General features: G+C 34.3%; 1 protein-coding gene across 5 annotated transcripts in view; it reads left to right on the forward strand.

Moving 5' to 3' along the window:
* KCNT2 (potassium sodium-activated channel subfamily T member 2) overlaps positions 1–19,144 on the forward strand; it is a 381,853-nt gene that overhangs the window by 299,236 nt on the left and 63,473 nt on the right. For all 5 annotated transcript variants that reach the window (XM_055378337.2, XM_055378343.2, XM_019028251.4 and 2 more), the window contains one exon: positions 5,190–5,301. In XM_055378337.2, the coding sequence (XP_055234312.2) occupies positions 5,190–5,301 (112 nt within the window). The remainder of the gene's footprint in view (positions 1–5,189; positions 5,302–19,144) is intronic.

A 19,144-nucleotide genomic window follows, 5' to 3' on the forward strand; every position in this document is an offset into this window, starting at 1 on the left:
TGTATAAATACAAGATTGATATCTTTATATAGTGAAAACCACTTTTAATGTTTAGATTGGTGATGGTTTACATGGATAAGATTTTTGAATACAGAGGATTCCTTATATTTATCATACTGTCATTTATTACTAACTCAGACTCCCTGAAGTATTTTAAAATTATTTATGAAAGATTACATACATTTATACTTGTTTTAGTGTTGATAGTCAATTGCAGTCCAAAAATCCCAAGTAGTGTTTTATGTGTATCTAAGTGTGTCTGTATACCTCCTATTAATGTATACCCTCTGTTAATTAAAAACATTATTTCCAGCTACCATGGCAAATCAGAATTTATAGTGTAACATATAGCTCAGTAGGTAATATTTTGAATAATGTGTCATAAACATTTTCCAATATTCTTATATTTGTGTGTTTTGCTTTATGATACAAATACAGCTAGTTTCAGAGTTCCTCCAGTAGCCTGTGAAATAGAATATGTGGTGTGTTTTTCATCTTTATATTAGTTAGTAAAAATATTTATTGAATAAATTAATGCAGGCAGAGAACTCTTCCATAGATATTTTACACATCTCCACAATTATATTTACATCACTGAGTTAGAACACGAAGTAATTGTAGAAAAGTTTTAAATAGAACAAACTATATCTTTTTTTTGTAATTACAGTATTGCTCTATTATGTTTCTAGTGCCCAGGGAAAAGAGACGTATTATTTCATTTTAATTCTAAAATGTTCTACATGCAAAATGTATTTAGCTTATATTAAGACCCAGAAATAGATTTACAGTATTAGTGTTTCAAAGGAGCCTAAATAAATCTATTAGACAACCAAATTTGTAAATATAAAATATTATAACTGAATACAAGTAATAGTCTATGGATATAAAGGGGGTTAACATACAGTGTTTCATTATGTAAGTATTAGTTCTAGATTTTTCACTAGGTGGCAGGCTTAGCTAATACTTTCAGTTTCTCAGTCCAAAATAACATAAATGTTGTAGGTTCATTTATGTAGAACAGAAATGGGAGGCACATCACCTAAATTATGTTGTCCTATTTAATTTCAACTCCAGAAGTCACTCAAATACAAGGACTGGGTCACTCAACCATATTTTCACTCACTTTTATTAAGACCCCAAATACTTCTAGCTACATATATGTGTATATTTCTATTTGATAAAATGTGTTGTAAAAGAATAATAAACCAAAGAATCCAGGTAACCACAACTTGATTCAAAGTGAGAATACTGATTTATATCAAAGATAAAATACATATTTTTAAGGGAAATAAAAATGTTCCAAAAGTTAAACTTGATTTTCATTAGTTTGTAGCTACATTTTCCTCATAAATTCTATCTCTAGCCTGATATCTCAACACTGTCCTAAATGTTCTTCATAATTTATCCATTCACTAGTGTCTTAATGCTACTTAATCTAGGAGTGTTTAGTCAGCCAAAATTTATCACCCCTAGAAAAATACATATATCCTTATAATTGGTGGATTTTTATTGTTTCATCTATTATATTATAGTGTTTAAAGTCAGGAATCTTACTTTTTGTGTTTATCTATCTCCTGGAGACCAGAAATTTCTAATAGTAAAAACTTGATAATTATGCATTAAGGCTAAATTGAAGTAATTTATAAAACGTTATTTTTAAAAGAGTTGATTTTTAATATAGGAAACATGAATCCATTGCTAGATATTGTTAATAATTTATTTTATTTGGATCATCTGTGTCTCCTTACACTGGTCTATCTTCCTCTTTATTATAATGGTGGGGGAAGCTTCAGAACCTAATGCTGTGATGTGACCCAGGCCCTGCCACCTACTAGAATATTACCTTGAACATACTGTTTTGTCTCTTTGGGCCTCAGTTTCCTCATCTATAAACTAATAATTGGAGGTAAATCATAGAGTAGTTTTTTGTAGTTTGAAGAGGTGATGTGACCCTTTCAATTTCTAACACAAGTTAGAAACTATTGAGATCCAAAGAAGTCAGGCAGATAGAGATAAAAATATTAGGCAGGAGGATGTGACTTTGGTGTAGGCAAAAGTGGGCTTTTAAAATCCACCCTTGAGAGCCATGGTGAGGAGACATACTGGACAACCACAAGACTTGTCCTAGAGGGCTTATCTCTCCTCACAGCTTGGCACAGACCAGTACACATCTAAAGACACTGAAAAGATAGAGTCAGGGTTGAGACAGGCACCCTCAGCTCTTCCTGGGGAAGGAGAGGATACAGATAGAAACACAAGAGGGTTCCTACCTGATGTGAAGATTACATGAGTTAATCTTACATAGACAACTCTTAGAGCCGTGCTTTATAATTATTGTTTTATGGATGTGTGTTACCCATCGGAGAGAAAAAAAAAACGAAAAGACAAAGAGGAGAACCTTAGATCCATTAATTTTTCTTTTTAAAGTTCAGTGCATGAATGTGGGATTTGTTGTCTGCATGAGTTTATAGGGCTTTGTGCTCATTGATTCATTTTTGTCCTATTTTTCATTTTAGTTTCTATTTCCCCAGATGATGGAATTTTGTCTGTGACAACCATATATGGTGAACATCTTTAGTGACATTGTTATTTTAAAATATTTCTTAAATAAATACTTCGAAACTCCCAGATGGTATGAAATTTGGCAGTTGGTGGCATTTCCCAGGCCTACCAGATGGAGTTTGCCAGCCAAAAGTCAATTGACATTTTTTTTCCATCAGGCCACTTTTCTAATTTTTAAAGAGTTTTTTGAGAAAAAAACTTTTATTTATTGAATGCACTATCATGGGTGACTTTTTTAGTGAGAATAGAGCTGCTAAAAGAAAATCATGTGAAATATGGATAATACAATGTTTCTCCATAAACTATTCTAATTAAATTCAGTGCCCTCTTCATCAAGATTTAATCTCAAATGCACAAACATGAATTGAGAAATTGTTTACTTTAACAAAGATTTGTTAATTAAAGGAATATAAGGTTATAGTCACTTGAGAGGGAAACCATGCTTTCTAGATGTTATGATTTATTAGGAGAGCTAGGGCATGAATAAAACCAACCAGGTAGCTAGAGAGGCCAACAGGTAGTGTAATCAATAAATCAGATACTGGGCAGCCAAACTGGAGAGAATGATTCTGAGTTTTAAAATTTTTTAAGTTTCATCTTGAATGGATTTGAGAACCACTTTAAATATTGGTAGTAATTTCGTAATATAGAGATTCAGGAGAAAAGTAAACAGAAAAGAAATGGCATTTCAGGCAGAAATAACATCAGAAAAAATTTAAAAACTAAGAAAATAGTAATAACCGATTTAACTAAGAAACAGTACCTTTTGTATGTAGCCACTAGCTTCATGCTTTGCTACGTCCTTTCTTTGCAGTATCTGATATTTAGAGTTTCTGTAATGAATTTAAGGTCACAGAACTATTGAAAAAGTTATCAGTTGCACAAATAAAATTACTGTATTTTTAACATTAAAAGTCAGCAAAAGAAATTATATCATGGTTGTTGTTTTCCTGATATTATTTTAATAACAATTACTACAATTTACCTGAATCAATAACTACAGTAGTATTTATTATCAAAATGAAGATTAAGAACTAGGATTGTTTAGTCAGCCACAATTTATTACCCCTAGAAAAATACATATATACTTATAATTTGTGAATTTTATTAAAAGATTTCACAAAATACCCAATGATATCCTAGCTCTCAAAGGCCTTGATTAAGTAAGGCCCAATGTTAGTCCATTTGGGCTAATGGCCAAGAGGGCATGTTAGGTTTTACAGACAACTCTAAAAAAAAAAAAGCAAACAAACAAACAAAAAAAACAAAACTCTTCTTAAGAATGTGTTAGTGTCTTAACCTGAATGGTGACTAAAGCCCAATGTAAACATACCTGAGAGGCAGATAATCAGAGAAGCCTGGTCTGAAGGCTAAGAAAGGCCCTGCTTGCTGCAGAGCAGTAGGGTGGGCACACTCTCCCCAGCAGGAGGGAGCATTCCTGGCAAATCATTCATCAACCTTCCAGAGTTGGACCTGAGGAAAGGTAAAAACTCATCTGTAATGCTGGAGTTCAGGGACAGGGCTCCCATCTTAAAAGAAGCATGTACCACATCAAGCACTCGGGCATGTGGAAGTAACAGCACCCTTATGACTGAATGAGCAGAAATTCATAAATTGAGAGCAGAAGGAGCTGATTTGTTCCTGAGCCACACAAACAGGCTGTTTATATTCTGCATATTTGCAGTCAGTTTTAGTCCCTGAGTTCAAGGGATGAGTTCAACCTAGTGATGGGAATTTTAAGTGGTCATAACTTAGTTTAAAGACATATCATATGAAAAACAAAGGTGATTATCACAGAAGTGGCTGCCACAGAGAATACCAAAATATTTAACAAGGAAAGTTAGCAGGGATGCATAGATATCAGGTAAGGATCAGATCATGAACAACAGCAAAAATAAAAAGTATTTATTGTGGTATCATCCTGCCCTTTTTCTCTGAGGGAAAGAAGTCTTGTGTGAGCGTGTACGTATGTGTGCTCGTTTTGGTATATATTTGAGAGAGTGTCAAATGGGAGAAAGCTAGTATGAAGCCATGGGACCTGTGAAAAAAAATTTCAGGATACTTTTGGGGAACACTATCAATGCTTTAGCCTTGGCCCCAATTCATTACAATGAAATTTTACATAAATTATTTCCTCATCTCAGAAGTTTGTTGTAGCAAGATTTGACATTTAAAAATTGCCCACTATGAGAATAAGGAGCCATAGGACATGAAAGAGCTCACATAATAGACAAGAAGCTCATTATGTGAAATTTTTGCCAATCAGCTTATTTATCTTTATAGATTTCTGTTTCAGTACCATCCACAAAGTAACCTTATAACTTCTTAAATCAGCTTTATGAGTTTCTTCTATGTTGTTCCATAATTGTAAAGAGAAAATGTCTAAAAAAAGCCAAATTACTGAATTTATTTTTCTTATTGTGCTAAAATGTCTGTTAAAATATTCTTTGGGAAATAGTGTTTCATTTTTCCTGCATTGTATAGAAGATTTTATGTGGCACTGCCTGCTGTTGTAATTGGATATAGTTTTATGCCCAAGGCTAGGAATCACTCACTCATAAATATGTTGTTATAAAAAATACCATATTGGATTGTTAGTGTAATGCAAATGTTCTTTTGAAATGTAGGTTGTTTTCCAGTCTCAGTATTATCACAGAGCTAACTCACCCTGCCAACATGAGATTCATGCAATTCAGAGCCAAAGACTGTTACTCTCTTGCTCTTTCAAAACTGGAAAAGGTAAGACCCCACATTATCAAGTAAATTAGATTTAACCATCTTTATTCAGAAATTAACTCTGTAAATATATAAAAAAAATGCCATGAGATAGTAAAACTAAAATGCTGTTTTGAATTTTTATTTGGGAGATGAAATTCTAGTTGGTAATTTTTTAAAAAATGTGAATTGACAGATTTGAACGATTTACATCACAGGTAAATATGATGGAGATATTTTGTTCTTTTATTATTAAGTATTAAACACATGATTTGTGAAAGAATTAAATGCAACAGAAATGTGTATACTCACTTATTTGCTATGTCATGAAAATGCTGGCTTCCCAGATGTCACCAATACAACCTGACGTAAAGCTAAGTGTATTGCTTACCTAGGTAGGGGAGACTACCTCCCCAGTAGAAGTTTGGCAAGGTCTCAGAGGGAGGAAAACAAGGTGAAAATATACTGAGAACTGGAATTTAATTTAATGATGATATTTCAAAACAGGGACTTGACTGGGATTGGGAAGAGATCTGGATAATGCTAATAGAGACAATGGAATTGCAAAGTAATGTTATATGGTCAGAAAGATTTGGTTTCCATTTTCAGTATACAGGCTGAGTGTGGGTATAGATGGTTTTTGCACTCAGCTTTTACTTACTACTAAATAGTAGTGTACTGAGAGAATTAGATGTGAAAGGGAAAAAAAGGCCCAGTCTTATACATGTAAAATGTGTTAACCTGGGTGTGGTGGCTCATGCCTATAATCAGAGTGACCTGGGAAGCTGAGACAGGAGGATTCCTTGAGCCCAAAATTTCGACGCTGCAGTGAGCTATGATCATGGCAGTGTACTCCAGCCTGGGTGGCATAGTGAGATCCCATTTCTAAAAATAAATGAATAGTTAAATCCAGGCTGTTTTCATTTCTTATAACAATATAAGAGGTAGAGAAAATGATGCCTTATATTTTTTGGTTAGTTATTTCTTTTAATTACCGATTATGACAGACCAGATGCTGTCCTAATTCCTGGGAAACATATTGTTGAGTAAGGTTGTGTCTGTACCCTCATCTATTGATTTATCCAAAGCTAGTCACACACGTAATGTTTATAGAGGCTTACCCTGCTTTTTTATGGCCACAGGGAAATTGTTGTTGTGCCCTGCTTCCAGATGTGGAAACTGAGTTTGAGACTAGATAGATACCTCTCCCAAGATTATACAGCTACCAGTTCAATTCAGTAAGGGAAATGTAAGGCTATTAATATTCAGGACAGAAAATTTCCACTATGCCACGTTGCTTTAGCAACATAAAAAAAGATGGCAAGCAGGGCTAAATTGACTCAGATTTGAAAGCAAACCAAATAATCAGAAATCCAGCAGGAATCCGTGCTGGCATGATGTAGTACAGCCTCCTTCATGGCAAGTGAGGTAGAATCACTCGTGATGAAGAAGCCAGGATCTGTAGTCAGATTGGTCCAATTCACCACTGCTTTTGAGAAATGGAAACTGGATAAATTATTTCATAGCCTTGGGATTCTTATGTGGAAAATAGTGGTAGGAGCTATTTTAAATAGTAGGGTCATTATAAAGATTACAGCACATAATCTATGCAAAACACTTAGCCCTGCATTTGACATATAATTAGTACTCAAATAAATGATACTAAAAGCATAATGATACATTTTATATTTGTTGATATTGTCACTAATAAATATTTCATTCTGTGCATTCTAGTTGTTGACGAGTCAGTTGATGTAGCAAGGTCATAATTGTGGAAGGTATTTTCAGTATTTGTGAGCATTTGTGTTGACATGCTTGTGTGCTTATTGCATTAGGGAAAAAGAAGAAAAATATGAGGTATATATGCCAGTCAATTACATACATCTCTTTATCCAAAGGAAAAATAAAACTTAATATTTTTGCAGCAAGCAAGAAGGCACAATTTAATACCAGGTATCTAGGCTAAACTCCCAAAGAGAGAGACACAAGTTGCCTTCCTCCTTGATGTTCACATTTCTAAAAGATACCCCAAGGCCCACAAGAAAAACATTCCTGGAATGCAAAACTGGCTAGAGGTTTATTCAGCTTTTCAGAGATTTGCATCCATCTCAGGGACAGAGAAAGGATTTCCAGTTACAAGTTTTTGACAGAGAAAGGATTTACAATTACAAGTTTTCTAAAGAAAATGCTCCAAGGAGAAGGGAAGGTACTTTTGTCATCAGGGTATTTTTTTTTTTTAAGATTTGTATTTGTCCTTATGTCTTTTAGATTTTTCCCATGAAGAAAAAAGAAACTCAATACATCAACATATTTCCAAATTATTCAGGGATAGGAAGGCTGGAGGAAGTGGGATTAAAATAGTTTGAATGTTATAAAGCTGTGGAAAATTCTCTGATGCACTTGTTACAATATTATGTTAAAGTTAATTTCAGAAACTTAAAAATTTAAAAATGTAGAAACTTTTTAGTCTTTTGTAGTCTCATGGGTTGAATCTCATGCCCTATCCAAAAAAAAAAAAAAAAAAAAAAAGTTGTGCTGGGGTCCTAACTCTTACAGATGTGGTCTTTAGAGAGAGGCAGTCAACTTCAAAGGAGACCGTAGTGTGGGTTCTAATTTATGGCTCACTGACATTTTTATTAAAAGGGTGAATTTAGATATAGAGACAGACACACATTAAAGGAAGGCAATGTGAAGGGAAACAGAAGATAGTCTTCCATAAGCCAAGGAGAAAGGCCTGGAACAGATCTTTCATTTACAGTCCTCAGAAGGAACCAATCTTGACAACATCTTTATTTCAGACTTCTTGCCTCCATGACTGTAAGGCAATAAATCTATATTGTTTAAAACACCCAGTCAATATTACTTTGTTATGGCAGCCCTGTCAAATAATGTTCCATGAATGATATGGTAAATCTTCCAATCAAGGTTTTTTTTTAATCAGTAATATTTACTGGTATGACAGCTAACACAGTATTTAATTATCTTTCCATATTTGTATTCTGGGTGCAAGGAGATTTTTAGGATTAGAAAACTAATCTCTATTTCCAATATTTAAATAATCAGTAGCATTTTCTATAGTTACTGTTGGCTGAGGGATACATGGATTTTTATTCTTCCAAACAATTATGAATATTGTTTCCATCTATCTATAAGTAGACGCCTTTGCACCTTCACAGGTGAGACCTTCACCTTTAGAAATACAATTAAGATTTTAAATCACAGCTGGGCGTGGTGGCTCACACCTGTAATCCCAGCACTTTGGGAGGTTGAGGCAGGTGGATCACGTGAGGTCAGGAGTTCGAGACCAGCGTGGCCAACATGGTGAAACCCCGTCTCTACTAATAATACAAAAATCAGCCAGGCGTGGTGGTGTGCACCTGTAGTCCCAGCTACTCAGGAGGCTAAGGCATGAGAATCGCTTGAGTCCAGGAGGTGGAAGGTATAGTGAGCCAAGATTTTGCCATTGCACTCCAGCCTGGGCGACAGAGAGAGACTATTTCTCTAAATAAATAAATAAATAAATCAGAAATAAACACCAGCTTGGCTGCTTACACACTTTCACACTTTTTTTTTTTGCTACTAAGTGGTCTTCGTTCATGTTTAAGAAGTAGGATTTATAGGGATAGGTGTGGAATGTTAAACTGTATTATTCCCAGTTACTTTACTTTTGTGATGATTAAGCTTTGATGTTTTCCTTGTAGACCTTGCATTCTAATAAATATTAATATATGGTTTCCATTGGTATCAGAAGTAATACTCTGCAAAGATTTTCTGAAAGTAGCTACTTAGTGAGGAATATCTACTGTAGGGGATATAGGGGTAAGGATAAAATTTTCCCTTTGCCCTCCAAAGGTTTGCTGAAACTCACAAAAGGCAGATTAATAGCAGAAATGGCATGCAAATTTATTAGTGCACATGCGAGAGAATCACCAAGTGATTGCCCCACCATGCAATGGGGTACACATGGTTATATACTTTCTTTCTAGAGGAAAGGGAGATGGGGGGTGTGAATGATTTTGGGGGGACACATAGTAAATGATCTTCAGGGAAATTCAATAGACTTGAGGAACATATAATATGGCCTGGGACAAAATCTGTTGGGCCCACAGAGCAGACAATGGTTTGTGACAAAAGTCTCTTCAGATGTGTTGACAGACTTCAGTCTTGCTTCCTGTGATGTGAGCTCAGTTAATGAAAACTCAAAGAAGAGACCAGAGTAATTGTTTTCTTCTTTGACAGGTCCAGACTTTAGGCCAATAAGGGAACTTCAGAGAACAACTTCATCCTGTGCTTTGGGAGAGAAAAGACTGAGAGGAGGTTATAGGACGGTGGGGAGTCAGAGAGATCTTCAGAGGCTTCTTATTCTGTTCAGCATGTCAAGGCACTATATTTTGGGGTATTAGTTTCTGAGCTCCAATAGGGAGAAAAAATTTCTCACCCATTGCAAGGTTCATGACAGGGGTCCCTGTAACAAGACAGATTAACAAGAGAAAAATATAACAAATGTATTGAACATAAATCTTATGTGACAAATGTCTTCAGAAATAAAGACTCAAAGAAACAGGGAATCTGTGTATTTGTATGCCTAGGCATGGACAGCTGTACAGAATTATGATTGGACAAAGGGGGTATCATGGTAATAAATTAGGGAGGTGACTTAGCAAGGCTTATTTTTCAGATCTTCTTGGCATCTCTTTGTCTTCAGATATGAGGACATTGCCCTCCTCTGAGTAGAGGGGGAACCCTCTGGAATGAGGATCTTATGACCTAATTTCAGTGGAAGGTCAGCTAAGTTTTATGGCCTGCTTCAGGGAAGAAGGGGTGAGAGAAGGTTAGAGTCCATCCTGCTGCTGCTATTTTCTCACATGTCAAGCTGACATATTTTGGAGTAGCATGTCCTGAATCCCATCACCACAACACTGTCCTTCAATGAGAAATGAAAAGAGCTAAAAACATGGAAGGATAACTAGTTCATAACAACAATATGAAAAATATTGTGAAGTTCATTGACTATTCCTTGCCATCTTGAGGAGGTCCCTTTTCCACTGTCTTCTTTAGCCCCTGTCTTTCCACTCAAGCTTCTTCTCAAGCCATCATTACCTATGTAACTTCAGAAATATACACTCCTTGCAGCCTGTGTAATTTTTGTAGCCTGCTACATGCTTATGCAAGTTTGAGAAAGTTTGAAGATTTTTATGCTTATTAAAGCTTGCAAAGACTAAAGGTTTTTCAGACTGTATTTGTCTTTCTGTGCCTGGCTTATTTTTCTTAACATAATGACTATTATGTTAAGAGAAACCATCCATGTTGCTGCAAATAACACGATTTCATTATTTTCACAGATCCATAATATTCCGTTGTGTATACATATCACATTTTCTTTAGCCAGTCATCTATTGATGAACACTTAGGTTAATTTCATATCTTGGCCATTCTAAATGATGTTGTTATAAAAGTGAAAGTGCAGATACCTCTTTGAAATACTAATTTTCTTTCTTTTGGATGTATACCTAGCAGTGGGATTACTGGATCATGTGGCAGTTCTATTAGTTTTTTGAAGAATCTTCATATTGTTGCCCATAATTGCTGTACTACTCTACATTCTTATAACCAACAGTTATAAGCATTCCCGTTTCTCTGCATCCTTGCTAGCATTTATTATTTTTTGTCTTTTTGATACTTTGATAATAGGCATTCTAACTGGGGTGAGATGATGTCTCATTGTGGCCTTGATTTACATTTCCGTTATGATTAGTAATGTTGAGCATTTTGTTGTTTCGGGGAGAAATGAGCAGGTTACCTTCTATTCTGCCATCTTGGTAACAGCATTTGTGCCCATTTTCCTTTTCATCTGACCTTTCTTTTATTGTTTGCCCACTTTTTTTTGCTGATTTTTTTTACGTTATCCTTGTCTTGGATATTTGCATCACCACTACAGTTTTCTCAGTGATACTTTTCATGTTTGAATGTCATTGACACCTTCTCCCAACAAAATAGGTGTAACAGGTGTAACAGGCAACAGTAGAAGAGCTAAATAGAGATGGAGAAGGCAAGGAGGAAAAGAAATGGAAAAGAAAACAACAATAGGAAAAAAAGGGAAATTTTTGTCTCATTTTCCTCCAAAGGCTTATTTCTTTTCTCTTGCTTTGATGTATTTCACAAAGCCTTTATTAATGTGTGTATCTGTGCACAATTTGCTTCAAGACTGCTTTCTTTAAAATTGCTTTTGAATGATCACCATTCCCAAATGATGGTCATAATCACAATATACAATCATGTGATAATTACACCTGATGTGAGAAGCAAAATAATGAAAATCTGAGATAACTAGGTGGTATAATAAAAATAAATACTTGGTCTTTGTCCCTGGTTTCTGGCTCAGAACTTCAATACTCCTTGTAATTTTCTGTGTGATAGGAGTGTCTTTTGTTATTCATACTTTCCAACCATACTAGATGCTATGGTAACAAAGGGACTTATGGAGGGGCACCTCTATAAGCTGGTGTGGGCACCAGAAAAAGGAAGCTCTGATTAAAAGGTTGACACTTTTAGCCTTTACCCTCAACTCCAAGGAGGGCAGAGGGGCTGGGGCCTGGGTTTCATCACGTGGCTAATGATTTAATTAATCTTACCTGCATAATGAAGGCTCAATAAAAACTCTGAAAAATAAGGCTTGGATTGCTTCCCGGTTGGCAAACATGTTGACGTCCTGAGAGAATGGGGCACCCCAACATCACAGTCACGGAAGTTCATGTGATTGGGAGACCCTTTAAGACTTTCCTCCACATGCTTTTTCATCTACTGTTAATTTATATTCTTCATAATAACATTGTAATCATATGCATAGTGCTTTTGTTTTTCTGTGAGTTATTTTAGCTAATTATTGAATCTGAGGGTTTATGGGAAGCCCCAAATTTGTAGCTGGCTGGGCAGGAATACAGTTGGCTTGAGGGTACCTAGGACTTATGGCTGGTGTTTAAATTGGGTGCAGTCTTCTGGGACTGAGCCCCTTAACTTGTGGAGTCTTTGCCAACTCCAGGTAGTGTCACAATTGCACTTAATTGTAGGATGCACGCTTGATGCAACAGAATTTATGTCAGAATGCAAACAGTCATGTCTATAAGTTATATATTACTTTTGTAGTCAGTGGTAGAACAAAACGATAAGAATTTCTACCAGCGATTGGAGATATCTTCTGGGAGAAATATGGTAAAAATGTCATTTTTTCAATATATTTTCACTATAGAATAGTAAGAAGGCAAAATTTACACATTCTCAATTTAAACTCAAGTGAATAAATATTTACTGAGCACATACTACAAGCCAAATGCCTTGCTGAATTCTAGGCATTACAACATTGAATAAACCACATAGAATTTGTAATATGATGGGTGACACAGATATATGAAAACAAACAAAAGCACATTGTCCTACTAATTTTTTCTGTCCAGACAACTTAAGCTACATTTTATTCATAATCTAGGTTCTGGAACAGCTGAGTGGGAGTTTGGTGCTACCTGCCAACACTGAGTTTGATTCATTAAGAAAGATTCTTATCCTGTTTTTAAGAAAATATTTACCTTGTCTCTATATTCATCCAAAAATAATTTGAAAAGAAGACTAATTAGTTTCTATTTCTTTAAATGAGGAAAATCATTGTTCAATCTATTCTAGAAAAGTTATAAATACAATTTATATGGATAACAATCTTAATGTATAAATTTGTCTATTAATAATATTTGTAGGATTGTGATTGTACATAATGAGCCCAAAGTCTTCATATTATGCTACTAAGACAATGCAGCGCATAGCCAGGGAGGACATTCACTTCAAATTCAGTGTAATTAGCTCCCCATGGAAGAGTGCCACACAGCTGCTGCATATGTGTCTATTGTGAAGAGGAAAATATAGCAAATTGTTAAAACCATTAAAATCAAAATATTAAATGCAGAAAAGTAATGAATTTATGTAACTAAGTTAATAAAATTAAATTATTAGAATGTGGTAATTTTATAAAGTTAATTATTTTATGAAAATAAATAATTTATAATACAGTAGTTAAGTATTTATTATTCTTAGGAAGTCCAACAATTGTCTTTTCATAAACATATGCACACACACACACACATCTACAGAAAGAGAGAGAAAGAGAGAGAGAGAGATTGCAGAATTTATTTCACTTCTTGATAAATGAAAGAAACAAAAATGCTTATAAGTCACAAAAAAGAAAGTATCATCTAGGATGACAAAGGTTACTTTTGGGTGTGCTTTCTTTTTGAAATGTTAAAATGAGTATCACATTAGACAAGGACATGAAACCAATGATTTTTTTCTTGCTTATTATTTCTTCCTCTACATTAATAAGTATGTCCATCACTATTTGATTCTGTTTTGCTAGTCTGCAAGGCACTACTCGTTTTTGAATTCAGAGTCAAAGAGAGTACAGTACATTTATTCAGCCTTCCATTTCGAGGCAGAGAGAAGTGAAATAGGAACCCTTGACTTCACAACCCAAGTCAAATAAAAAACATTTCAAAACATTAAAGCCAACAGAGTACCAGATTTATTATATTGGGAAAATGAACACTTATTTGTGAGTTTATTTTAAGTATCTTTCTTGTTGCTATAACCTGTAGAGGAATTACTTGAGAGATTCTGTGCTGAATGCTGTCATTATATTCAGCTTGAACTAATTGGATACAGGCTCAGAAAATGTTCAAATAATTAGTTTACTATTTTCAGTGCATAAATTTCTCCACAAGATGTAGAATTTGTATCATTTGTATTTAAAGTCCTTCCAAATTCCTTCCAGTAATATATTAGGAATCTAAAATTATAGTCTCCGTATACTTATTCATATTTGTAATATATTCATTGTCATAATCAAACTGTATCAGATTAAATGAATATGGATGCATTTAAATTACTGTTAACTCTTTTTGAAAAAAGTATGTTCTTTGGCTTCTTTGACTATTTCATTTTTTGTAATTTCTATAACTATCATATTTTCTTATTTATTTATGTAATATTTTTAAACTTAATTCTTGGGGCTTCAAACTGTCATCAAATCATAAAACTAAACTTAGGACAGTTTATCTGTAATACATCAAACAGATAATAGTATATTTATATAGAATTTCATTCTTTATTTGGAAAGTGATTTTGATCTGTGGGACCCATTATTGAATGCAATTCATCATATGCTCATGTGATTATAACTGATTTAAGCAGTATTTTAGAAGTGTAACATATGGAGCAGTTTTGGTGTATCAAAACAACAAAGTAGTCTAGACTCAGCAATGAGTCATTCATATGCACTCCTGTTAATCTTTCAAAACCATGATATAATTTACATTGACAAGCCTCCATGTCATAAAACTTACACAAAAAATTTATGCATCCTTTATCTTCTAAGGACTCAGATGTTTAAATATTATCTTTAAATTTATAGCCTTCCTAACTTAAAACTAATCTCTTGAATGATGATTTTTATGCTCAATAAAAATAAGACTTCCTAACTTAAAGCTAATATCTTGAATGATGGTTTGTATGCTCAATAAAAATATTATTTTTAAATTTTTTTGCCTTACTCAAAACCTAGTTTTTACACTTATACTGTAGTTAAAAGGAGTGGAATATCCTCCTTAATTCTTACATGAAGACTATTTTCTAACCTTTTCTGTTCAAAAATTTCACCCAGTGGGGATTGCCAAATGTTTCTGTAGACATTTTGAGTGGTTCGAATTCTCCATCTCTTTCCTTGCATTTTACAATTTTTTTTTTTTGGTTTTCAGACTTTACCTTATCATGAATATTAATGTTGACTTTGCCTGTTTTTGTTATTTTTAGAATTATAGTTGTAACTTAAGAGTTACAATTTTTGAACAATAATAAGTCATACAGAACTTACCTTTATTTGTGTTTTTAAGTATTATAGGTACAAATAGCTTATTTTATAGTTTATAAAAGCACAAGAAAGAACACTGGTTTTAACTTCTCCAAATTATCATTTTAAAAAGTACAAATGTTTTATTCTTTTATTCTATATTTTTATTTTTAATTGACAAATAATTATTAATTGGGTACAGTGTGACATTTATATATATACATATATACACATATATATATTTACAATGTGTTACGATTAGATAAGACTAATTAACAAATCCAGGACCTCACATACTTATTACTTTTGTAGTGAAAAGATTTAAAATCAACTCTTCAAGCAATTCTGAAATATACAATACATTATTATTTATTGAAGTTAGCATTTTTTTTGCAATAGATCACTAAGCTTTTTCCTCTTAACTGAAACGTTGCACTCTTTTGATCAACATCCCCTTATGCCCTTCCACCAGTCTCTGGTAACCATCATTTTACTCTCTACTATGAATTCAATTTTAATGACATAATTTTTTTTAGACAAAATAGTATTCCAGTATGTATATATATATATCATATTTTCTTTACCCGTTAATCTGATGATGGACACCTAGGTTGCTTCCATATCTTGGCTATTATGAATAAGGCTGCCATGAACATAGGCATGCAGTCATCTCTTCAACATACTTTTTCAGTTTATTTGAATATATACCCAGAAGTGATATTACTGTATTGCATGCCTATTTTTAGTTTTCTGAGGAAACTCCATACTGTTTTTCATAATGGCTGTCTTGGCCGGGCGCAGTGGTTCATGCCTGTAATCCCAGCACTTTGAGAGGCCAAGGCGGGTGGATCATGAGGTCAGCAGATTGAGATCATCCTGGCCAACATGGTGAAACCCTGTCTCTACTAAAAATACAAAAATTAGCTGCGTATGGTGGCGCGTGTCTGTAATCCCAACTACTCGGGAGGCTGAGACAGGAGAATCGCTTGAACCAGGGAGTTGGAGGTTGCAATGAGCTGAGATCGCACCACTGCACTCTAGCCTGGCGACAGTGTGAGATTCAGTCTCAAAAAACAAAAAGCAAAACATAATGGCGGCCTTAATTTACATTCCCACCAACAGTGCAAAGGGTTCTCTTTGCTCCACTCCTCTGGCTAACACTTACATTTTGTCTTTTTGATAGTAGCCATTCTAACAGGTATGAGGTGATATCTTATTGTAGCTTTAATTTGCATTTCCCTGATGATCGGTGATGTTGATCAGCTTTTCCTATACGTGTTGGCCGATTATATAAATGTTCTTTAGAGAGGTGTTTCTGTAGGTCCTTTGTCTTTTTTGTGACTCGGTTATTTGTTTTATTGCTGTTGAGTTGTTTGAGTCCTTATATATTTTGGATATGAGCCCCCTATCAAATGTATTATTTGCCAATATTTTCTCCTAATCTATAGGATGTCTGTTCGTTCCATTAATTGTTTTTTTGTTTGTTTTTTTTGACTGTGCAGAAGCCTTTTAGTTTGTTATAATCCCATTTGTTTGTTTATGTTCTTGCTGCTTGTGCTTTTGGGTTCCTAGACAATAAATTATTGCCCAGAGCAATGCTGTGGAATACTTCCTCTATGTTTTCTTCTAATAGTGTGACAATTTCTGGCCTTACATTTAAGTCTTTGAGTTGATTTTTGCATATAGCATGAGATAAGGTCCAATTTCATGCCTTTGCTTGCAGATATCCAGTTTTCCCAGCACAGTTTAGTGAAGAGACGATCTTTTCTCCATGGTGTGGCCTGGCACCTTTGTTAAAAAAATCAATTGACCATTAATTCATGGGTTTATTTCTGGGCTCTTTATCCTGTTCTATTGGTCAATCTTCCTGTCTGCTTTTATGCCAGTGCCATTCTATCTAGACTACTACAGCTTTGTAATAGATTTTGAAGTCAGATACTGTGATGTCTCCAGCTTTGTTTTTTGTTTTGTTTTGTTTTTTCTCTTAAGATTGCTGTGGCTGTTTGAGGTCTTTTGTGATTCTATACAAATTTTAGGACTGTTTTATCAAAATTCTGTGAAAAATGACATTGATATTTCAATCAGGATTGCAGTAAATCTGAAAATCACTTTGAGTAGTATGGATATTATAACAATATTGTTTCTTCCAGTTTATGACTGCAATAACGCTTTAGATTTATTTGTGTCATCTACAGTTTCTTTTATTGGTGTTTCATAATTTACAGTATAAAGATCTTTTACCTCCTTGATTACATTTATTCTTAAGTTTTTTTTATGCTATTGTGAATGGGACTGGTTTTAATTATTTTTTCAGGTAGTTTGTTTTTAGGGTAAAGAAACACTGTTGACTTTTATGTGTTGATTTTGCTGAATTTGTTTATCACTTCTAACAGCTTTTTGGTGGAGTAGTTAAGGTTTCAATATACTGTAAGTTCATGGCATCTGCAAACAGAGACAATGTAACTTCTTCCTTTTTTTTTTTTTTTTTTTTTTTGAGACGGAGTCTCACTCTGTCGCCCAGGCTGGAGTGCAGTGGCGCAATCTCCGCTCGCTTCAAGCTCCGCCCCGCCTCCCGGGTTCACGCCATTCTCCTGCCTCAGCCTCCCGAGTAGCTGGGACCACAGGCGCCCGCCAAGACGCCCGGCTAATTTTTTGTATTTTGTAGTAGAGATGGGGTTTCACCATGTTAGCCAGGATGGTCTCTATCTCCTGACCTTGTGATCCGCCCGCCTCGGCCTCCCAGAGTGCTGGGATGACAGGCATGAGCCACTGTGCCCGGCCACTTCCTTTTTCTATTTAGATGCCTTTTACTTCTTTTTCTTGTCTAATTGCTCTGGCCAGAACTTCGAATACTGTGTTGAACAGAAGTGGTTTGAATGGGCAACGTTGACTTTGCCCCTGATCTTAGAAGAAAAGCTTTTAACTTTCTACCATTGAGTGTAATGTTAGCTGTGGAGTTTTTATACATGGCATATATTACCTTGAGGTACATTTCTTCTATGCCTTATTTGTTGAGAGTTTTCCATCATAAAAGGATGTTGAATTTTGTCAAATGCTTTTTATACATGACCTTGCAATATTTGATTTTTAAGAGTGTCCTCAGTAAAAGTATATATTCCTGTAGAACTGGAAAGTTTTGTTAATTATTTTTGTATGCTAAGAACCTAGGTCAGTGCCTGATTCGTAAAAGTAAATTGAGAAATATTTCTTAGTTGTATTGCTTAGAATTGTCTCCTGAGCCATGGAATATTTTGTAGTCAATTAGAAATGTTCTATTTTTTAAGACACATTTAAAATATATATTTTGATTACTTACTATGTTATTTTCTGATATAATTACTATTCACCCAACTTACTTTTAAGCAGAATTTGAGTTAGTAGATCCCTAGACTAATTTCTAAATATTTTATCTTCCAAAGTGTAAAATAAGAGCCTTTTAATGTAAGTAAGGAATGTAAATTAGTGAAGTGAAAAATTCTGGCCAGTTGCTGCCATGACCTATGATATCTGGTTCTCCAAATTTAAAATAAGTCGGAAATGCAGATTTTTATATTAAATGTTAAATGATGGAACTTATTAAACTTCAATAAATTTAGGCAGTCCAAATGAAACTCCTCTGTAGTTCAGATTTGGACTAATTACTGCCAGTTTGTAACTTCTAGCCATATGTTGTTTTCTTGAGACACAGAGAGGTAGGTTAATGATAGTGTCACAAAAATCTAACTGGATAGGAAATACTAAGTATTAATCATCCCTAATTTTTATTTCTCATATGTAAAGTCAGCATGATAAAGTGCAATTCATAAAATTAATCCAAATTCTTCATTGTCCAGAATTAAAAGAGAAAGTAATTGTGTAATGTATTCTTATCAGGATGGAATCAGATGCTTGGAATCTTACTTTTTACATAACTTTAAAGTCAATAGGTTTTGAAAATAGTGTCAGAAAAATCTTTTTTTCCTCTCTGTAAGGAAAGTTAAT

This window comes from Gorilla gorilla, chromosome 1 (genome assembly GCF_029281585.2).
Source record: "Gorilla gorilla gorilla isolate KB3781 chromosome 1, NHGRI_mGorGor1-v2.1_pri, whole genome shotgun sequence".
NCBI lineage: Eukaryota > Metazoa > Chordata > Mammalia > Primates > Hominidae > Gorilla > Gorilla gorilla.